General features: G+C 34.6%; 1 protein-coding gene across 1 annotated transcript; it reads right to left on the reverse strand.

Moving 5' to 3' along the window:
* Positions 1–18092: 18092 nt before the first annotated feature.
* Positions 18093–21447, reverse strand: LOC129870735 (serine/threonine-protein kinase AGC1-7-like). Its single transcript, XM_055945587.1, has 4 exons — positions 21173–21447; positions 20638–20696; positions 19633–20114; positions 18093–19298 (listed from the first exon to the last, which is right to left on the reverse strand). The coding sequence occupies exons 2-4, from the start codon at positions 20671–20673 to the stop codon at positions 18416–18418; spliced, it is 1401 nt and encodes a 466-aa protein (XP_055801562.1). The 5' UTR covers positions 20674–20696; positions 21173–21447; the 3' UTR covers positions 18093–18415.
* Positions 21448–23985: the final 2538 nt, after the last annotated feature.

Genomic DNA, 23985 nt, shown 5'->3' on the forward strand with positions numbered 1-23985 from the left:
TATCACTTTTGTTTCTTTCCTGACTTATTTCCATATATCTTGCAAAAAGAGAGATATATTAAGGTGCATAAGATGAGCTTTAGGTATCAAATTTCCCATGTTGTCTCAAGTATTGTTCACTTTTGTGACAAAACATGATATTTTAATCACCAATCCACAAACTAATAAGCCTCAAACCCAAAGTTTAAGGTTTACAAATCTCACTAACCATATAATCATTAGCTCGAATATTTAAGCTCGTCTCAAATTAATATCTTACAAAACAAAAGGTAATGATACATAAAACAATAAGAAGAAAGTAGGGAGAAGAGAAAAGATTTCTTATTTCTCTTGAAGGATTAGAGATTGAGTAGATATTTACATATTAATCAACGATGAAAAAAACCCTTGATTTGCCGGGGAACACTGACTTGGTCTCTACGTAAGTGTAACATCCCTCAAAATTGATTACAAGTACCTTAAGAATGCCTTGAGAATAAGCCGCTTAAGTGATGTATTATCCTTAATCTTTTTGGAAAATCCGAGTTCGGAATACTGATCAGGGGTCAAAACCTGCGGAAAAATGATCTCGCTGGATTTTTATGACCCTTATATCGGAAGATAGATTTTCGAAAAAATTCACGAAATAGTAGGATCTGCGACAGGTCCGCGTCGCGGACCTGGGAGAGTTTTCTAGCCGAGTTGAGTTTTTTTAAAGGGCAATTTAGACCTTTCCAAAATTATTAGTCAATGAATCTAGATGTTTTTAGGGCCTAATCTGACTCTATAAATTCACCTAAAACCCTAATTCTATTCATTCTTCTACAATTCATCTATTAAATATTTCTCTCTCTACAAAAAAAACTCCCAAGGGCTTCCATTGAAGAATTCAAGTAATCTACTCAATTTCTTGTAACACCCCTCAAAATTTTTCTCTAAGATTCGGACCCTTCTTGTATTCGGGTAGGGTCAAACTCGAGTATTGTGGAGCATTTGCATGAGTTAAGACGAGTCCTTGAGAAATTGAGAAGTGCTAGAGGTGATGTGGGGTCACGAAGGACCCCTAGGACCAAGCTAAGTCCAAAAGATTCGTCGTGGCTAAGTTTTAGGATGAGTTCATATGAGGGGTCGACTTCTAACGATCCTATCTTTTGAAAGACGACAATCTGGGGGCCCACGACCTATCAAATTAAAGGTCGTCGAGTCTTCTTTCCAACGCCACCAAGAATGTAATTTTTGGAGTTCGCAGTCAAAAGATATGACGATCCTAAGATGAACTAGCACAGTAGAGATTTTCAGGCCTGGGTTGCAATTGCTGGAAAACTGGGCTTGGCGCCGCAGTGGCGTGACGCACCACTTTCGCGCCAGAAACATGCCTCAGTAGTTTGGGCTCTGGCGCGGCGTGCCACTAAAAGGTGTGCAGGGTTTTTCAAGACAATTTTTAGAACCCAAAAAATATTGGCCTTGGCACTGTAAGGGCGCGATGCGCCACTATCGCGCCAAGAATGTGCCTCAGTAGTTTGGTCCTTGGCGTGGCACGCCACTACGAGGTGTGCAGGTTTTAGGCGTAATCAGCCTGGCGCTGCAAGGGCGCGATGCGCCACTATCGCGCCAAGTGCATTTTTAGCCTATTTTCAAAACTTTTGAGGAGGGGTAATTTGGAAACTTACCCAAATTATATATGTATCACCCTAGTCCATTTTGAGCTCATATTTTTAGCCATCTCTCTCTCTCTCTAAAAAGCCCTAGGAGTTTTTCTCTCTCTCTTCTTCTTCTTCTCCATTTCCAACAAGAAGAGTTCCAAGAACTTCAAGATTTGAGTCCTCCATTGAAGACCCAACATCAAGGTTTTCTTCAAACCTTCACTAAGGTATATAAGGCTATCCAAAACATGGGTTGAGTCCACCCATGTGCCCTACTCTTGCCTTGAGGTTAGATGTCCATGAAAATGGAGTTTCTTGGTATGGTTTATGTTTGAATGAGTTTTGTCCCCTATTTATTTGATGCCATATGTGTTGATGTTGTTGAGCTAATAAGTTCCTAAAACCTTCATGTTAGTATGAGTTGATGGAGATGACTTGTTATTATGTTTTGTTGATCTCTTTAGCCATGTAATTATGTTGCTTAAGTCAATTTCCTTAAATGTGTTATTCTACTTGTGTTGTTGAGCTAAAGTCATAGAGTTGTGATGAGTCTTGAGGAGATATCATAAATGCTTACCTAAATGAGGCTTGATTGAGTTAATTGGAGGATAGAATTGACGAGTGGACGAGGTCCTAAATGGAACTTGCCATTATGACTTAATTGAGTTGAAATGAGAATAGAGTTGATGAGTTGGCAATGTCCCACATGAAACTAGTCGTGAGGGCTTGTTTGAGATGATTGGAGGGAGTCTTATGAGCATACAGTCATGGGAGGAATATCGAGCACCTAGGTGGGCGAGAGTATAGTCCGTACTCGAACCCCAGGAACTACGCCGCCAACGTAGGTAGGGATGGAACCGTTAAAGTCGGATGCTTCCCATGGGATCGAACCGTTAAAGTCGGATGTTTTCCATTTATTTGTCCTGAAATGATAGGACTTGACTAATCGATGGTATCCATGATTAGGGAGGCGTTCATGCCCTGGCAAGGTATGGACGGATGTGGCAACAATGTATGATTGTTGTACTATCACCGGCTCATAGGTGATGGTTGTCGGATAAGAGAAACTCCCATTTAGGTCTTGATAGTGCTCCGAGTCAGTTGAGTTGAGTGGCTTATGATTTAGTCCCGTCTAAACTATTATTGTTAGACTTAGGACACTTGAGTAAGTTGTCATGTATGTATGAGTTGAGACCCTGAGTTTATGTTGATGTTTTCTTGATGTTTGTTTCATCCGACCATTTTACATACTCGTACATTCCATGTACTGACGCCATTTAGACTGCATCGTTTCATGATGCAGAGACAGGTACTAGAGATCATCAACCGGCGCTCCGTTGAAGATCCACATACACTCCCAGCTAGTTGGTGAGTCCCTCTAGTTTCCGGAGGATCTTGAGATCCTTGCATAGTTTCGTTTTGTCTTTGTATTTTGATTGTTGGTAGCCATGGGCTTTTCATTGGCACCTTTCAGACTTTGGTAGAGGCTTCATAGACTAGAGTGTGGGGAGGTTGAACTGTCATTTTGAGGAGTCCTATTATACTTATTTTGTTGAGTTAAACATGTTTGGCCTTCGGCCCCCATATTGTAAATAACATGCTATAATTGAGCCTTCCTTTGAGCGTATATGACTGAATGACGGAATGATTGAGTTAGGTGGTTCGCTTGAAGGTCAGAAATGGCTTCCAAGTGCCGGTCACGTCTAGGGTACCCTCCCGGGGCGTGACATTTCTCCATCAAACTCTCAAGTTCTTCCAATTATTTGGTGTTCTCACTTAAGGTATGTGGTATTGATTCATGGATTGTTTCATCCATAAATCCCAATCAATTTATCAAGGTTTTCTATCAAATTAAAGTATGATATTTTATGAGTTTTATGATCTCTATTCCTATTGCATTAATTATGATTCAAAGTACGATCATGAGTCTATTTTGATATAAATTGATGGTTATTACATTAAATTGAAGAGTTTTTTCATGAATTTTCCAATTTTGATTTCTAGGGTTAATAATGAAAATTATGAGTATTTTCAATTATACTTCCTAATGATATTATCTATATGAATTATGTATGGGCTGATATAAAGTTTGTGATCATGCATGTTTTCAAAGAAATTTCATGGTTTTCAAATCAATTGATCATACATTCATGTCTTACCATAATTTCAAGTATAAGTTATGATCATGAATTTTCAAGTTATATTCTATGAGAAGTTTTATTTAATGATTTTAAAGGTATTATTATGAATCTTATTCAAATTGATTATGCATCCAAGTTTTACCCTAATTTCCAAGTATGAATCATGTCTATGTATGTATGATTTGTAATGTGGAAGGACAATACCCGCATTTCACTTATGTTATAAAAATGAGCTACTCTATGATTTTCAAACCTATGATCATGACTATGATATACGTCATTATGATTTTTATGCTATGTATGTATTCTGTGGGATTTGACTTAGCACCAAATGTGGACTTGAGGTGGGGACTCGAAATACAGAGTCCTTATATAAAGTCTCTTGTCGCATAACTACGTGCCACCGTAGGTACAAAGGGATTAGAGGCGAATATACAAATCTCTATGAGGTGAGTACCCAAAATATCAAGGCTTGGAGGTGAGTACCCAAATTTAAGAACTAGGGGTGAGTACCCGGTTCACACGACCGCTTAGTGGATCCACTTAGGCATGTAGGAGTCTACCTTTGCAAAGTAGCATCCTCCTTCTTGATGTGGGTATCATCGGATTGCATGTTATAGCTCGCATGGTCTTATTGTCGGTTATGGTTCCTATCCCACATATGTATGATCTCTTAAGTATATTATAATTTTAAATTTATGCTTTTAAATGCTTTGGTCAATATGATTTTCTCATGACTTTACTTATCTCATCTTATCACGCGTTTTACTTGATCTTTGCATTCCATGATTTACGTTGCATGTCACACCCTCATACTTACTACATTCCAACGTACTAATGCATACTTTTTGCATACATTATCTCATAATGTAGGGGTTGAGGTTGAAGATTATACTCATCTACGTGGCTAGTTAAGCTTTTCTTTCTGGCGGTATTTGTGGTGAGTCCTCAATTATTGGGGATTAGTCATCGAGTTGGTTTTTGTTTCAAAAACTTTTCCTATGTTTCATATTGAGGGTGAGCTAGAGACATGTCTTAGCCCCCACCCATATTCATGAGTAGAGGCATCTAGTTAGACAAATGTTTTGAGTCTATGTTGTCATATGACATTCTTCAATTTTTATTCATGTTCTAGACTCTCTTATAATGTTTCCTCTTTTATATTTTACCTTATGTATGCTTATGATATGTACAAGAGACTTGCTTGGAGCCCTTCGGGGTATCGATCACCGTGTTATGACTAGGCCCTAGGTCGGGTTGTGACAGTAGAATTCCTAACTTTTCTCCAAAATAATCTACATAATATACAATCACTATAATACAAATATGTTTATAACACTCCCCCTTGGATGTCTGTTTGATAGATTATGTGCCTCGTTAAAATCTTACTAGATAAAACCTAGTGGAAAAAATTCTAGTGAAGGAAAAAGAGTACACATATATAATAATAAGAATTTTTGATGTCTCATTAAAATCCTTACAAGGAAAACTCAATGGACCAAAACCTTATGAGGGAAAGAGAGTACATCGTGTATTGACTCCCCCTAATGAGAACATCAATCCAAATACTTAAATTTTTGCATTTCAAGCTTGTGCACCATCTTCTGGAAAGTTGCAGCTAGTAGAGAATTGATGAATAAATCAACCACATTATTAAATGGATAAATCTGTTACATGGTGATATCACCATTCTTGGGAGCTCATGTGTGTAGAAAAGCTTTCACGAAATGTGCTTCGTTCTATCTCCTTTAATGAATTATTCCTTCAGGATCAAAGAATTCTGCAAGTTCCTCATTTCAACTTCTTTAAGAAAATAATCTATTGTGTTTTGAAAACTTTTCAAGAGTTCGATTCAAGTTATTAACTTGCATAGAAAATATGAAAGCTTCTCGATTGATTTAATCCATATGGGGATTATAAACAAGTTTTTCAAGAATTTGTATACCCTTGATGCATTTTTGAATCCTTCAGATATTTTCATATCAATTTTGTCAAATGACAATACTTAATAGTAAATGCATGAAATCTTTTCGTGTCCAAATTGCAAGTCAAATATATTTTAAGCTTACCAAGATGCACCAGTAGACTTTTCACTTGATAAACATTTCTACGTCAATATGCTTTAATAGATTTTAGAACTTAGATTCTCATAATCATTTAAAATATTACGCGCTATTATATTAAAGATATCATCGATGATATATCATTTTTTATCGGTTCACAATGCGATATAATTTATTAAGATCTCATCACTTTATTATTTTAGATACGTACCCTCTCATAAGGTTTCATGAAGTGGTATGTCGTACGCTCTTCAAGAGCATATTGCCTCTTTATTATGACTATTTTGATCATTTGCTCCTCCCCATTTTTCATGTATTATTTTATTTGAAATCGATTGATCTATCATGCTTCATACACGTCATAGATTTTGTCCTTCAGAGACATTCAATATGAGCATTTGCAATGCTTGGTTGCTTATTATCTCCCCTTTATGTTAGACAAACTAACATATATCTCAATCTACTTTGGAGAAACCATTCATGGTATATTCATTTATCATATACCGCACATCAAAATCATTAGATGAAAATTATATGATCCCTGAACATAAACCAATTGAGAGGGAAATTGATTATAATTTATTAATTTGATGCATACCCCTACTTTGTATGTAATATATTACATTTCAGATCATGAATCCTTTTTCTTATAAGCAATGATTGACTATTCATCTGAGATATTTAATGTTATATCAACTTGAATACTTATCAATATTATCAAGATGAATTGTCCTGATTACATCATCTGAAAGTTGTTCTCTTAATTCAGTTATCTTGCACAAGTAATTTTGTGAATGTTAAACTTCAGGTTGACAATAAACACACATATGATCATCTTATTGATGCATATCTTTAAACATATCATATGAAAGGTGAATGTGCCCATATTCACCTTTTATACTTTCGTAATTTAGGAATTTAGCCACAATATTAGTTTATCGAATGAACTTATCATGAGAACAAGAAACATAAAGAATTCTTGAAGAATCTTCTACTTCTTCAATTTATGTCTATTACATAGTATGCACATCTTCGGAATGACTAAATCATTCATGCCAATTATTTGCACTAGTAAACTCCAAGTTTATCATAACATGTGCTATTTTATTGAGTAAATTTCAAATTTACTACTCCGAGAGTAATTTTTAGATTTATTTATTCTCAATTACTCTACTTCATCTAGAGGTGAGTCGTGATCCCATCACGATAAATTGCACATCTGTATTGATAAGCTTTAATTTATACTATCACATTCACTTATGGAAATGGATCTCTATCTGTAGCATTTATCAAAAAGTTCTCGTCTTTATGAATGGAACATAATCATCTAAGCATATCATATTATGATAGATTATTATCTCATTCCACGTGTATGTGCATTATTCAACCAATTGTCTTCTTTCAGGCATATAATACACCGCTACAACATTCATATAATAGAATAGAGTCAATTCAGTAGAATAGATTTCACGACTTTTCACCAAAATCATATTATTTTACTTTAATCACCATTACATTGCATTGGGACTTGAACTCAATGTCTTACCCATATAAAAGTGTTTTAGGCCTTAAATCAATGGGGCTTAAATCCAACATCCTGTTATCATGGTGCATCGGGGCTCTAACCCTGTGTTTTACCCTTTAGGTGCGATAATAACTTGATTGTATCGTCTTATCCTTAATTAATGACATAATAATCAAGCATACTAAAATAATTTTGAAATTGTCCACAACTTTATCAGAAAGTTTGAATAATATAATATCATATTAACAACTTGACAACAATTAAAACTAATCACTATCTTGTTTTGTGTTCACATCTGACACAAGAGATAATTTTGAGGCATTTTGCACAATAACACCACCATCCTCGGACTCAACCAAATGAACACCCAAATGAGCTAATATATTGACATTAGGAACCAACTCATTCTTCTATCTTCAACATAGGTGTCACTATTCATGGACAATCTACTAAGAGCATTCACAACCACATTTGCCTTTTTTGAATGGTAAAGAACACTCATGTCATAATTTTTTAAAAATTCAAGCCACCTCATTTGACAAAGATTAAATTCCTTTTGCTTAAAACACATATTGCAAACTCTTATGATCGGTGAAGCAATCTACATGAACACCATAGAGATAGTGTCTTCATATCTTTAAGGAAAACCCAACTATCGCTAACTCCAAGTCATGAGACGAGTAGTTCATTTCATGAGCCTAAGTTTCCTAGAGTCTTAAGCTATCACTTTACCATTTTGCATCAACACACAACCAAGATCGACTCTTAAGGCATCATAATATATAACAAAACCATCAAATCCTTCTGGCAAGGTCAAGACTGGGGGCAGCAGTAAGTTGATCTTTCAATTCTGGAAAAACTCTTCTCACATGCTTCAAATCATTAAAATTTTACCTTATGTTGAGTCAAAGTAGTCAAAGAAAAAGCAATAGAGGAAAATCATTCCACAAACCATCTATAATAACCATCTAAACCCAAGAATCTCTGAATATCTGAAAGAGAAAGAGGTCTAGGCCAGTTCTTAACCACCTCAATCTTCTTAGGATAAACTCCAATACCATCACCGAAAATAATATGGCCAAGAAATGCCTCCAACCTCAATCAAAATTTGCACTTGCTAAATTTAGCAAATAACTAATGATCCTTGAAAACTTGCAAGATAATCCTCAAATGATCGGCATGATCATCCTCTCTCCAAGAATAGATTAAAACTTAATCACTCGGGTTCTATGGTCAATAAAGGCATAACAAGCGTGAAGACAATCTATATTAAGAATAACATCAAAGTCAATCATATCTAACTCTACAAAATCGTTTGAGGTGATTGTATAAAAATTGAGACGTGCAATTTCTATATACTATTTTAGCTAAAATTGAATCACCGATATAAGTATAGAATGAGAAAGGTTCTAACAAGATTTTGGGACTGACATCAAACTTCAAAGAGGCATAACAAGTCACAAAACAAAAGATTTTCTCCAGGATCTAATAAAGCATAAACATCAAACTAAACTAATCACAACATACTAGTGACCATATCAGGGGAATCCTCTAAATCATATCGAGTCTGAAAAGCATAAAACATATTCTAACGCCGACCATGAGAACCAGATAAAGTACCCTGATGAACCGAGCGACTTGAGGAAGTAGACTGACTCTGAGAACTATCCTCTCTTCCCTTACTAGTAAGCAAAGGAAAATCCCTTATTTTATGTCCAATCTTACCATATCCAAAGTAACCATTTGTATCAACTAAACATCTTCCTCGATGACTTTTTCCATACTTTCTACAAGTGAGGAAAGTCTGACCACCATATACATATTCTTGAGGCTTAGGATTAGACACCCTATATTTGCTGAACTTATGAGTTAGAGCATTAGGTGAAGTTGGGCCAAAGAGCTTTTGTCAAATCTGAGAACGACTACCATTATCGGACCTTGAATATGAAAAGTCACCACTATTGGTCTTTTCCCTATTGAACTCTCTAGTTCTCTCCTTAAAGTTCTCTTTCTCAATTTGCTCAGTATGAGTCATCAGCCTCGAGATATCCATGTCCTTGATTAACATCGCAGTTCTACATTTTTTGACCAGCATATCAGAAACACCATAAATAAACTTGCTTATACGAGGTCTAGATCACACAACAAAGCTGGAGCATACTTGAGAATTAATAAGGCATACTCCCTCACACTTATGTTATCTTGTCTCAAATTTATGAACTCTTGCATTTTTACCTCTCTTGACTCACTCAAGGAGAAATAAACGATCAAGGAAAGCACCCTTCAACTTTTCCCAATCCAACAGACCCTTATCAATAACCCTTTCCTCTTTTTATTAGTTAAACCAAACTTGAGCAACTCCTTTCAATTGAAAAGTATCCAAATCCACCTTCTCCATCATAGTCACACCCATAATATCAACAATCTTTTGGATCCCCTCAATCAACTTTTGTGGATCTTCGTCCACCTTAGACCTAAAAAATTCTAGAGGATTCATTCTTATGATGTCTCAAAACCTTGTTGATGTTGTATCCATATTTGGGTTCACAAGAGCTACTACCTAGCAATTTGCTTGTGCCCCCATAGCTTGGGCAAGCACTTAAAAAGCATCCCTAAATTTGGAATGAGAGACTTTTTCGGCCAAAACATCAATCGGAGCTTGAGGTGCTTGACGTTTCTAATCTTCAGTCACATTCCTCCACAATATAGCTCTTTGTGAAAACATGATTCTGAAATGGATAGAAAAAAAGTTAGACGGAGAACTTATAGAGTTCAACTCTATCGCACTACTTAAGAGTAATGATAGAAGTGAAGTTTCTTAAGCATCTCATAGACCTTTATTCATGGCACGCTTCACACTCATGAATAAGACTCTACTAGACGCAGCTTTTTCAAACACCCTAGGACACTTGAACCTGATGCTCTGATACCAAGTGTTTCATGATCCAAGCTAGATCCTAGACTTGATATGGTGAAGAGGATCCCGAAAGATTCTAAAGAAGCCTCTTAGCATAGCATGATGTAAGATAATAAGGTAAGCAACATAATAATAGAATGCAGAAGGTAAGTCTTAAATCAATCTCAACATAGCAACCCAATCATAGAGAGAATTTAGGAATAATATCAAAAATACGGAGGAAAAATATACTAGCATGACATAGCATCTAACTAGCATAGATGGGGGCATACAACAAGTCCTAACTCACTCAAAGCAATCTGAGTCTAAAAAAAATGAAACAAACAACATCATAAGGTGGTTGCATCCTCGAAGAATGAGGACTAACCAAATAAAGAAGCGCTGATTGGATGTAAGTACTAATCACAAGCATAAGTGAGAGATTCGTGACCTATATTATAAAACAATATAGTAAAAAGAAGTATGCGGTCAGTACTATAGAATATATTGAGTATGGATAATATGCAATACATGACATAAAATATGATAGTGCAATGACAAAGCTAAATCATAAAGTAAGCCTTTAAACATCATAAGGAAACATAAATTATGGTCGATGCAAAACTTGTAAGAAGATCATAAGGCAAAACATAACATAGTGATTGAATCATATACCTTTGTAAGAGATATCATAAATTGAAATAAATCACGTGAGCTATAACATGGAGTCCAATATCTTCTCCAAACCAAAAAAAAGTTGTCCTACTTGTCAAGGTAAGGACCATGAACATCGGCTAGGTGGATCCACTAAGCTATAAGGAATCAAGCCTCAACTAACAAGTGATCCTTTCTCCTATAGTGGCACATAGTTATAGGACTAAGTGATTGCTTCTAGAGACCCAATCTCTACTAACAGAACAGTCTCTATCCTAAAGTCCACTCGATGCTAGGTGATGCTCTCAACGGAATATCATAAATAAACATGAATATATCATAATTTTAGAAAATTATAAGAATCTAATATTATCAAATACATCATAACATACTTGAATCTTAAGAGTAGCTTCTTTTAAATATCATGATCTCATAACATATTCATAGAAGATACTTATCTAAAGCATTTAGATCATGATAAAAAAATTCATAGAAAATTATGGAAAACCGTTATGATGAGATTACTTTCCTTTTAAATCAAACCTCAGTTTCAAAAAAATTGTGTTGACACTTTGTCTAAAAACATCCTTATAGTCGTAGTTCATAAATACATGATACATGCCTAATTCTCAAAACATAGTTTATATTCATAACATAGGCATAATGCATGGATTCACGAGAAATTTATCAAAACCGTGTATTAATGATCAAATCATGCATAATAAGATCATTGATATCGAATAAAAGCATAATTGATTGAATCAAATGCAAGATCATCAAAACCCTAGAAATTTGGATTGAAAATTCATGGAAAGAGTAGGAAATATTTAGGACTCTATGGATGGAAGAGGATACATGGATGAAATTCCCACATACCTCACTAAAATCTAGCCTTGAATCTTGAGAGGAAACTTGAATCCTTGAAACCTTCACTTGATGAACAAGATGACCTTAGGAGAGAATCTTTGAATGCCTTAGGAAAATTTTTTTAGGTTAATGAGAGGAAATGGGTAGTTGTTGAAGAATAGTCCAAAATGACATAGCTTTGATATTTAAAGAGTGGGAGATGTCCAAAATATCCCTAGAAATTAACTGTTGAAGTGACCCTACGGACTCCACCTACGGGTCGTATGTCACTCTACGCATCGTCTAGAGTGTTCGTAGAAATCATGTCCAAAAATCCAAACTACTGGAAATTTTCCTATGACCCAGGTCTATGGGTTGTAGAAGACCCTAGGGGTCTTATACCCTTGCCGTCCTGTACAACCTAAAACCCAACTTTCTGAATCTCAAGTACAGGGCCATCTATGACTCGTAGATCCTTCTACAATTCGTATTTCTCCTTCGTCCTGTTTACATTGGAATACAATGCCTCTGAATCGTCACGTACGAATCCTCCTACGACTCGTAGGCTTCCCACATTCTATAGGACCACTCATCCTATTGAGTCCCAAAACCAACACCCCTCTAAGTCTCATCCAACGACTATTCCTACAGGTCTTAGGACCTTATACATATTTTAGGTGTATTTTGTAGGTACCATCAGTGATAATTATTTTTTTCAACTTTCAGGACCCATCTACAATGTCCCCCAATGGTATGTAGCTCTTTGTACAGACCGTAGGTAGGTCTGTCTGAACTGGCACCAACAAGGAATCTTTTGCATTTTCTTTCAAATTGTCTTTCCAACTTCTGAGATGTTACATGAATATCAAAAGATATCATAAAGTTTTAATTAAATATTTGAAGGTTATGAATATGAAAAGCATGAGAGTTATGTATATTAAGAGTAGTAATTGAATATGTAATTAGATATGAGATATGAAGGTAAATATTTAAAGCAAATAAAGGAGAAAAACAATAAAAAAAATGAAGGAGAGAAAAAAATTAGTCCAAAATGTGATTTCATAAAATTCCAAAGAAAAAAGGAACGAAGAGCATATGCAAGTCAATGTAGGTACTGACAATAATGAGAATAGTTATTGTTTTATTTGTAAAGTTTTAAGTTACCAAATATTCATTGGTATTGAATTTGTATTACTTTAACATAATATATTATATATTTTCATTAATCTCATTTTATAATATTATTTTAAAATCTGCTAGTTAGAGAGAGGAGAAGATGAAAAATTACTATGTGCATTAACTATGCATGTCAAATTTATTTAATTAATTAAATATTTTATAAAAGTTTAATTTAGTGTAGGGGTAAAATGGTAATTCAATTTTGCACTTTGAAGCTTCCACTTTAATAATATATAATCATAATGTATAGTCTGTATATATATCTTATGTTATAGGTAAACTACATTGTATAGTCAGTTGTCACGCCCCGAGAGGGTACCCTAGACGTGGCCGGCACTCGAAGACCATTGCAGGTCCTCAAACGAACTACTTAGTCCAATCACATTTTTATTCAATCATATTCTATCAGTGGAAGACTCATTTATCCAGAAACTGCTCATAAAATAAGCCCAACCATCTATCATTTGCAATCAGCAAACGAATATGAAAGAAACTAGTCAAATACGATACGAATCAACAATATTACAATCTAGTCTATGAAGCCTCAATTAAATGTATACGTGGTGTCAATGACAGGTTCATGGCTACCTTAATCAAATGGAGAAAATAAAACTCAAAGCTAGAATGATAAATGTGGTATCCTCCGGAAGCAGTGAGGACTCACCAAATAGATGAATGTGAATAAATCCTCAATGATACGCTTGTTGATGACCTCTAGTACCTATCTCTGCATCATGAAACGATGCAGGTCCAAGTAAACTTCAGTACATTGAATGTACGAGTATGTAAAATAGCAGAATGAACTATGTATCAAGGTAGAATTCAATCAACTCAGAGATCTCAAATCGGGAAGGTGAACAACTCAATCAAGATATCCTAAGTCTAAGCAAGAATTAGATTTAGACAAGACAAATCATATACAATCCAATTCAATCAAAGTACTATCAAGACCTATACGAGAGTTTTTCTTATCCGACAACCATCACTTATGAGCCATGATAGTACAACAAGACAACATTGTTGCCACATCCGTTCAATAACTTGCCAGGGTAAGAACGAATCAATAAATCATGGATCCAAACCAACCAAGTCCGATCATTGCAAGACAATAATTTAGGAAACATCCGACTTAATGGTTCAATCCTCTCCTACGTTTGGCGATGTAGTTATTAGGATCGATTCATTACTTACTCTTAACCAATTCGGTGCTCGATTCTCCATCCAAGACTCAAGGCTCATAAGACAATCAATTAAAATCAAACCAAATCAATAAGTCTCTATCGAACTCGTTCAATTCATCAGTTTTATCGATCTATCCTCTAACCTAATCAATTATCCAATCATTTGATTAAGATATATCTTATACAATCATTTATGACAACAATCAGTTGAGACTATTCACTTGGGTTCAAGTATGAAAATATACCGGACTATCAGTTTATCAACATTATTATCATGCTCATATCATAGTCACATTCATACATTCACAAGTTCAATTCTCTAGACTCAATCCTTAGGTATATATAATTCAATATCAATCAACATGTTCTTAGGGTTTATGAAACAAGTAGTTCAAATCATATGTTCAAGGAAATTCATTCGTGGAAAAACATTAACTTATTAATAATCATTAAAACATGTAAATTTTAGAATTTTTTTTTCTCAAGAACGCATTAATTGGGACTCAGTCCATTCAAATTCTACCTAACACAATCATGGGAACATGGAGGAAAACAATCCATGCTTTAGTTCAACTTTACTTACCTGGAACGAAGAACAATCAAGAACTCGAAGACCTCGCTTGAAGAACTTGAACCCTAACTTTTTTCCTCTTCTCAAATCCCTGCTCTCAAATAATCTAAGTGTTAATGAGAGTATTATGAGTTCAGGGTATTGATAAGGGACTTAATTTAGTCCTAAAATGGCAGGATTTTAGTCTGGGAGTGGTTGGAAAAGACCAATCTACCCTTGTTAAAAATCTGAAATTGGTCATCTATGAGTCATTTCTACGATTCGTAGAAACTTCTACGAATCGTCAATGCCACTCGTAGAATTGGGTAGGAAAAATTAAGGGTTTATGTCCTATGTCTATGCATCGTGGGCTACTCGATGAGTCGTAAACGACTCGTCCTGCAGGTCTCTCAGAAGTTGGAATATCTTAGTCTTTGAAGTTTCTCTATAGGTCATTTTTATGACTTGTAGGAACTTGGACGACTTGTTTATTCAACTCGTATGAGTGACTTTCAACCTTAAAATTTTGGTAAAGTGTCAGGTGCTTCTAAGAGTCGTTTCTACGACTTACCATTACGACTTGCAAGGTCACTTGTAGCAAGGGTTTTCAGGATTCAAAATTTCACGAAGTGTGGGAAGGGCGATGACTCGAAGAACCCTTTACGAATCGTAGAGGACACTCATGGTCCTCAAAATCAGTTCTTTTCTTAATCTTTCTCAAAGTTATCGAACCCAGTTTAGGTTAGGATAACATGGGGTGTTACATCAATGTATACATTCTATGACTTTTGCAAGCTATATTCTATAGTGAATGTACATTTTCTATGAATTTTGGGAATTTTTTGTGTAAATAAAACAAGACTATATTTGTTGTAAACTAATTATTTTATTGTATATATTTGAAACTACGCCTATTAATAATTTTTATGGGCCTAACTTATACTAATATATGTTTTAGCCTTATTAGTAAAAAATAGTTAATATAGTCATAAATAATAGGAAAAACTATCTCATTTGACATACATTCATAACATATATACTAATTCTACCTACTCTTTTAAATAATTACTTATAATCACATTAGTTAAGAATTTTTACTATATTTTAAGTTATATGCACGGAGATACATCATTCTTTAAAATTAGCCTAAACTGGAGCCCTTAATTATCTACCCACTTAATTCTCTCCATAATTTATGCATTCACTCCAATCACTTGTAGGAGTACATCTTGAATTTGTCGATTATGTTATGGACGTAGTCCTACTCATGGCGATCTAGTTTAATTGAGGGAAGCTGTGGATATTCAAAACACACTCTCTCTTAAATTTCCCCTCTCATTTTTTATTCACCATTTCTCTCTTCCTTCTCACTTGCATGATCTTCTTCTGTTAAACCCACCTCTATTACTGCACTTTCACTATGGAGAAAGAGTCCAATACTACTTTTATTCTCTCATTTTACTAATTTGTTACATAAATTTGTCTATATATGCATATATATACATATTGATAGTGTAATTTAAAAAATTGATTCTACCTGATCCACGAATGTCGTAGCAGCATCAAAGGCACGACTCTTTTAGATCCTTCAACGCCTTTGGAGGATTATCCTTTGTTTACCCTTTTTAGTCCTACTTTGAGGCGTATTGTTTCTCCAAAAATGACATGAAAATTGCACCATTGAGTATTTTCTGCAATGGATGGGTTGCGATTTTTTATGTCACTAACGACAAGGCGGAGGATATTCTAAAATTTACAGAAAGGTAAAAAATTATGGATGTTTTTTCGTAAAAAAAAACAATTATTTGTGAAAACAATAAGTAGAGATTTACGCATGTATCTGACACATTATTGATATATTTGGCACATTATTGATGTATCTGACATTATTAATTTAAGATTATATGAATGTAATTTTTATCAATGTATTTGATTAAGCGTATATGTATGTGGAAAAATATAAGCATGTATTTAAACAAGAGTTTATGAATCTAAGAAAGTGTATATGTTTTTGAGTTAAGACATAATGTATCTAGTTTTTATCAATGTATTTGACTAAGTGAACATCTATTTGACAAACTATCTGAGTAAGAGTTCTTGTATATGGCAGTACATGCTGCTAGCATGTATCTGACACATTATTTTTTTTTAATCAATGTATCTGATTATGTGTACATATATCTGACAAAATATACGCATATATCTGAATAAAATTTCTTTAATCTGATAAAGTGTACACAGTTTGAGTTTAAAAGTTTAAATTTTGTTGAATCTCCAAAAAAGAAGAAGAAAGATTTTGATTTTTTTTTGATTTTTTTAGAAGTTGTGATATGTCATATTCTCTAATTCAAATACATTGATAAAATTAGATACATTTTGACATATCACAACCTTAAATATATCAACAACTCAAACAACTTAATCAAAATTCAAAATTCAAATTCAAGTAAACAACTTATTTTGCTAAAAACAAATGCAGTAACTAAAAGGAAATTTCAAAATAAATGAAGACAACAAAGCCTATGGAGAAGAGTCAGAGTCCAGCGTTGTGAATCGAGTGACAACGAACATATATGTTTATTAAGTTGGGAGCTCTTTGGGCATTTCCGCACTTTGACTTGAAGCTTATACTATTTTGCTAGCTACCTACCTTCATCTTATTTATGTCATTTAAATTACGAATGAGAAATTGTATGCTATCAGGTTCTCCTAATGGGTTAGGATTAGATGTCATCACGACTAAGATTGTTGGAAATTGGGCCATAGTCTTGGGTCCCTTCATGAGGGACGACCCCATCCTATTGGTAAATATAGATGAAATTAACTTCCTCAGAGAAGTTACTGATTTAAAATAAAAACCTGTCACAATTATACGGTTTAAAAGAAAGGGAGGTACAATCAGTTTAAAGTGAGGAATAACTGATCTTGTTTTTTGTAATGTGAATACAAGAAAAAAGAAAAGCATTTTGTTTGTGGAATAGAACTCCAATTTCAAGAGAGACGAAATTGGCTTGGAGCAAATTTTTAACATAGTTTGTATGACTTTTTACTGCTTGGAGCAATTGCAATTCTTTTATTGATATCGTGAATTAGGCTAGCACACTGCCTCACCTTCTCTTCGTGGCTGTGATCGAAGCATAATCATGTCCCCTCTCTGGTTTCTAGGCTGCCCGAATGAGTTAAGCTGCAATCGAGACACTCCTTGACACTACTCAATTTTAGGCACTTTGGCCTCTTTTCATGTTCTATGTCTAGCCAAGATGCCTCCAACTTAATTACCAAAACCTTTTAACACCATTTCTAACATCCACTCTCGTGAGACGATCTCGACACTTAGCTTGCATATAAGAAATATCAATCAAATGAGTATGAAATTACTCTAACGGGATGGGTTACTAAACAATTAATATATAAGGCAATTAATATCTTAAAATTCGTGTCAAGCAATACACTCTCACATGAAATGGAAAGAATGGAGTATCACAGAATTATATTCACAATTCATCATCAGCAGTTACCACTAAAACTTCAATCAGGAAATTAAAATTCTTCGTCTGAAAGTGCAGCAAGTTGCTTTCTTCTCGGAGCACTCTGAAGTTACACGTTATGCAGTTCTACACAATAAACACACTGCATGAACATACTTCAAGATGATACAAAGTTGGTCAGACGTTAATCTTACCAACATAAACCTTCTTACCCCACATTAGGCCATTTGATTTACACTTCAAACGTTTCGTACTAACTTAAATCCAATCCTAGAAGTACTCAAAGTCGATATATGAAGAATCAGTAGAAGTGTTTTTGCTTTTATCACGACTTTCAGTATCTGGCATCTTCTTATCTGAACAATGAGCTGAAGCTTCTTTACTGGCGTACTGAGCAAAGTCCACAGGTTCCGGTATAGATGGAGGAACAGCACTTCTCACCAAAGCCCAGTTAACACCCTCGAAGAACGGGTGCTGTTTTATCTCAGTAGCACCCCTCTTATATGCAATTCTCTTGTGTGGCTCCTTCACGAGGAGCCCTCGTATAAGATCACGTGCAATAGTACTCACTTGCGGAGTTTCTGGGAATCTCAAAGGCTGTCCTACAACATTGAAGAGTGTGGCACGATTGCCAGCACCTTTAAAAGGTGTTGTCCCATGCAGAAGTTCATATAAGAATATGCCAAAAGTCCACCAATCAACTGCACTACCATGCCCTTCTCCGCGAATTATCTCAGGGGCCAAGTACTCATGGGTACCAACAAAGGACATGGAACGCACATTAGTTGGCTCTGCCATAAGCTCAGGGAGTGATCCTCCCACAAATAGCCCGAAATCTGATTTAGACTTGCGATTCTTTTTGGTAGGGAGAATGTTACGAGGGAAAAAAGTTGAGGGCTGAATACAACCTTGGACTGCATTGTCATTGTCTAAAATGCCGGATCCACTGCTGGGATTTCCTCCTCCTCCTCCATGTACAGATGAAGACTTGACAAGTGTTGGATTGACAGAGCAACGGAGGGATAGGTCGAAATCAGACAACATTATATGACCCTCATCTCTCACTAGTACATTTTCTGGCTTAAGATCCCTGTAAACAATTCCTAGCATATGCAGATACTCAAGTGCCAACAACACCTCTGATGCATAAAATCTGCAAAAATAATATCAGGTCATTTGAGAGAGTAGCAAATTAAAACAAGCTAATTTGGAAGTACATGTTCTGGATGGAAAAGAAATCAACCTGAAACGAAATATTAATAAATGGAGCATGTCTACAAAGAGAACATATCATATATCTACGTACCTAAATCCAATAATGATCAGCGGAACTGATTTTATCAAATACTTCTAGTGATTACATCAGTTAAGAATATAATACAAATAAACAGGATAATCAGACTAAGATAAACTCCTGAATTATAATAGTAGTAATACTTTTCAAATGTTCAAGCATAGAGTAGGATAGAGATCGTATAGGTACTAACCTAGACGCCTCCTCAGTAAAATGCTTATTGGGCTGTTTTTGGCGGAGAGTATGCAGGTTACCTCCACTGCAGAACTCCATGACTAAGCAATAGAACTTGTCAGTCTCAAAGTGAGAATATAAGGTGGGCAAGAATGGGTGGTCAAGTAGACTAAGAATCTCCCTCTCTGTTTGTGCTCTGAGTAATTTATTTCTACTTGCAAGAGATCCTTTATCCATCAGTTTCATTGCAAAGAAGGTATTTGTTCCCCTGAGTTCCACAAGGTACACACTTCCAATATCCCCATATCCAAGACGTTTCAATAACCGAAAATTGCTTAGACCAAGAGGAGGTCCACCTCTGCCAGTAGCTGAATTAACCGCATCCCATCGAACATCACCACCAGTGTGTGGCTTCAGGGGTGTAGTACTACTGGAAGTAGTCTCAGTGCTGTCACTAGCTTTGCTGGGATGAAATGTTTCTTCTAATGACATGGTTTCCAACTGCAATAGTGCATTCAAAAAATGTACTTAATACCACAACACCTTGAACAAATCTTATGGAATTTTTAACAACTACACACTTAGCTGATTGAAAGCATTAAAATTGGAGGACAACTAATGGAATTTTTGACAAATACACATTTATGACTTATTTTAGACTATAAATTTCAAGTTTTTATTTCTTTCATAAACTCTGTATCAAGTCCAACTAAGTCATATAAATTGGGACGGAGGGAGTATATATATATAGTCCCAGCATACCAAACTTCTATATAAGTCAGGTCATTTAGATTCCTCGCAAATAGATTGTCAACATAAATAAACAACAATCACTATTACTACGTTTCAGTGCCAAAATAATTGAGATCAACAATATGAATCCGCTTTGAGCATGTTTCTCCATTTAAATAGATTGCCAATACAAATACTGTAGTATATCTTCAAACTAAGATAAGAATTTCTGCTCAGGGTGAACTATAAATATCAGGTTAAAATTGGGAATACGATACAGAATAGAATTGACCTCAGGTAACTGTAACGGTGTCGGCTTCGTCGACATTATAAAAATTTCAACCAAAGAACCTGAAAATATGAAAAATAAGAAAGATTGAATTAGTAACGACGTGCAGCCAAATTCTATACAGCAGATCACAATTTGGCTATTGTAGAAGAATAAAAAACAGAAGTATTATTCCATTAATAGTTTTTAATTTTTATAATTAGAACATAATTGATAAATTTCTTGTACGATTGTTGTATATTTTACACAAACAGGCCAAACATTAGAAACTTCTTGTTGCTCATTTATTGATGAATTTCAGCTTCGGGCCAAAATAGAATAAACTTTAATTAATGAATCTGTCCTTTTAACGAGCCTTGACTTAATAAGGAGCTCATAACATAAAGATGAGCAATCACATCATTGAACAAAAATGAAAATATAGTTTTTTTTTTTAAAAAAAGGTGTTGATGAATATATCAAGATTAGATTTTGGCAGCAACTGAGAGATCAGAATTGCGATTTGCCAAAAACCAAACGAGAAGGGAATAGCGCGAACCAAAACGCTGGAAGATAATGTCCTTTCAAGTAAGTGAAGGTTCATTAAAACAAAATCTCGATTTCATTCATATCTGATCTAGCTTAGAACATTTCAGGCTAGCACGACGCAGGTGATTCATAACGGTGATTTCCAAAAGCATTTGCAAAGATCTCTCCTGTAAGAGGCCTATTGTTTTTATTTTCCCCAACGGAAATTGATACTACTGGTAATAACATTTTCTTCTCTCTTTCTATTTTAAAATTTGTTTTAAAATTTGTATTATTCTTCTTCAAAAGACATCTGAACGTCAAAAAAAGAAGCAGGAAAATTGATTTCTATATATATTATGGAAATGGATGGAAAGAAAGGAGAACCACTACAATGTGGTTAAGAGGAAAGAAGGAGAGGTGGAAACGGTAGCCTAAGAATCGCCGTTTATATCTGACATTACAGTCGGATGATTCAGAATGCATTTGGTTGCATCTCTATTCTCTACTTGCACCGTCTATTTGTTATTGAGAGAATATTTGAACACACTTTTGATATTTGAAAATTTTTAAAAAATTACCTCGATTTTTTTTTAATAAAACACTTCTCATTTATTAATTCCAACTAATATTTATCTACCAACTTATTTCAATAATATGACCAACCAGTTTCATTAAATAACATCTCTATTTATTAATAAAAGAATATTTTGTTACTACCTCCTCCGGAAAAGAATAGTTTGAATGGTAAGATTGAGAAAAAAATATTTTTTTAATGCGATTAATGTATTGCTCTTGTTCATATTGTTATTTTGTTGTTATTGATTATTATCAATTATGTTATAAGTTTTTTTTAGTGGAACATATTCATTATAAAATGATAATACAAACTTATTGTTATTTTAAATAATTTTTAAAACTTATGGTACAAAATAATATTTTTTGAAACAGTCAAATATTCTTGAAAAAATTTGTGATTAAATGCATGGTGAAATTTCACAAAAACTTTACCCAAAAATAAATTGCCAAGAATGTTTGGGAATTTGGGATCAAACGCTAGCTTAGATAGACTCCCGGTCTGCCACATGACATAGCAAGTGGTCTCAAGCTCTTGTAAAAACATGAAGTTCTTAATAAAAAACCGATAGAAGTGTTGAAAACACCCTAAACTTGGCGAGAATTTAGGGGTGTATTTCACATTACAAGATCGGGTATATTTAAGTTCAGTTAGTCAAATAAAAAGATATTTTTAAGCCGTCAATAGTTCAGAGATATAACTAATAATTCATACCAAATTTAGGGTGTTATCAATACCTTTCTCTTTATTATTGTTCGTGCAAAGTCGATTTTATTATATTTTGCCCATTAGGATTGGGCATGCATACGAATCATCAAGTTTATACAAAATTAAGTTGAGCCAAGTATGAATTGAGTTTATCCATCCATGAGACCATTCACTATAAATCCACTTATCGAAACATGTCAAATAAACAAATAAAATAAAAGTTAAATTATTAAAGTATTCTTCTTAAAAATTTAATTATCTTATTTACTATATATAAAAAAAATTGCACATTAACAACCCCAAATCGAATGGACGTATTTTTTCGCCAAGAAAAAACCTAACTTCTTAAAATTAATTTTGTAAAGTAGTTTTTCATAATAGTTATAACCATAACCCTTTTAAAAAGGGAATCATTATTTCTATATCTGCCAGAGTTATTTTGCAAGTTATCTTTCTCTTCTCTTACAATATGCAGTACACAAATACTTCATTTCCTATTAATGAAGTACGCCCCACTGAAGAGTTGCGAGAGGTTGTGATATAAGGGGTATGGGGAGAGGTAGAGGTAGGTCAAAAAGTATTGCAGAGAGGTGATTAGACAGAATATGGTGCAACTTTATATTACTGAAGATATGACATTAGATAGGATGGTGTGGAGGTCGAGTATTACGGTGGAATGTTAGTAGGTAATAGAGTGTTGTCGTGTTTTTTGAAGGTTTAGGCTTGTGAGGGTCGGTCGTAATACTAGTCATATTCCTATAGTTTTTGCTTTTGATATCTATAATCATATGTTGTTTATTGTGTTTCGATTATAACATTATTTTGTTGTTACTATGATTCCTTTCTTGTAGGCTATGCAATGCTTTCCTTATTAGTTTCAATGATTGGTACACCATTTTCTTCTTCTTTTATTTGGATTTGTTGCACTTGAGACAAGGGTTTCTCAAAAATAACCTCTCTAGTTTATACCCCAATTTTTTTTAAGCTAAGACCCGAGCCATTCTTATTATTCGTATAGGCCCGAACTTGATAACTTCTAATTGTATATATGTTGTAGGATCAATTCCTAAGTATTTGAAGTTTACTAGAAGTGAATTAGTGTCATAAGGAACCTCTAGTACTAAGTCGAGTTGAAAGATCCTTTACTGATTAAGTTTTCGTATAAGATCTTATAAGGGTCAACTTTAAACGACCATATCTCTCTGAATATTAAAATTCAGGTGGCCCATGACATATTACATTAACGATCTACGTGTCCTCTTTCCAATGCCGCCAAGTTTACCTCATTTGGAGTTATGATCGTTTTACTAGAGACGCTCCATCCTGGTGGAAGTCCGCGGTGGCTTTGCGACGCGGACTCCATTGACTAAACCAAACGACACCCCTTTTATTTTTTTATGAGTATTTTTTTCCTACAACCCTTTGGGGAGTTATTCTAATGTCCCTAAACATGTAAAATTCAGTTTTTCCTCATTAAAAACCCTCTCATTCACTCCTAAATTTTAAACGCTAAAGAATTTCAAGAAAACATCAAGTTAGGGTTCTCTTTCAAGGTTCTT

Source organism: Solanum dulcamara, chromosome 10 (assembly GCF_947179165.1).
Source record: "Solanum dulcamara chromosome 10, daSolDulc1.2, whole genome shotgun sequence".
Taxonomy (NCBI): domain Eukaryota; kingdom Viridiplantae; phylum Streptophyta; class Magnoliopsida; order Solanales; family Solanaceae; genus Solanum; species Solanum dulcamara.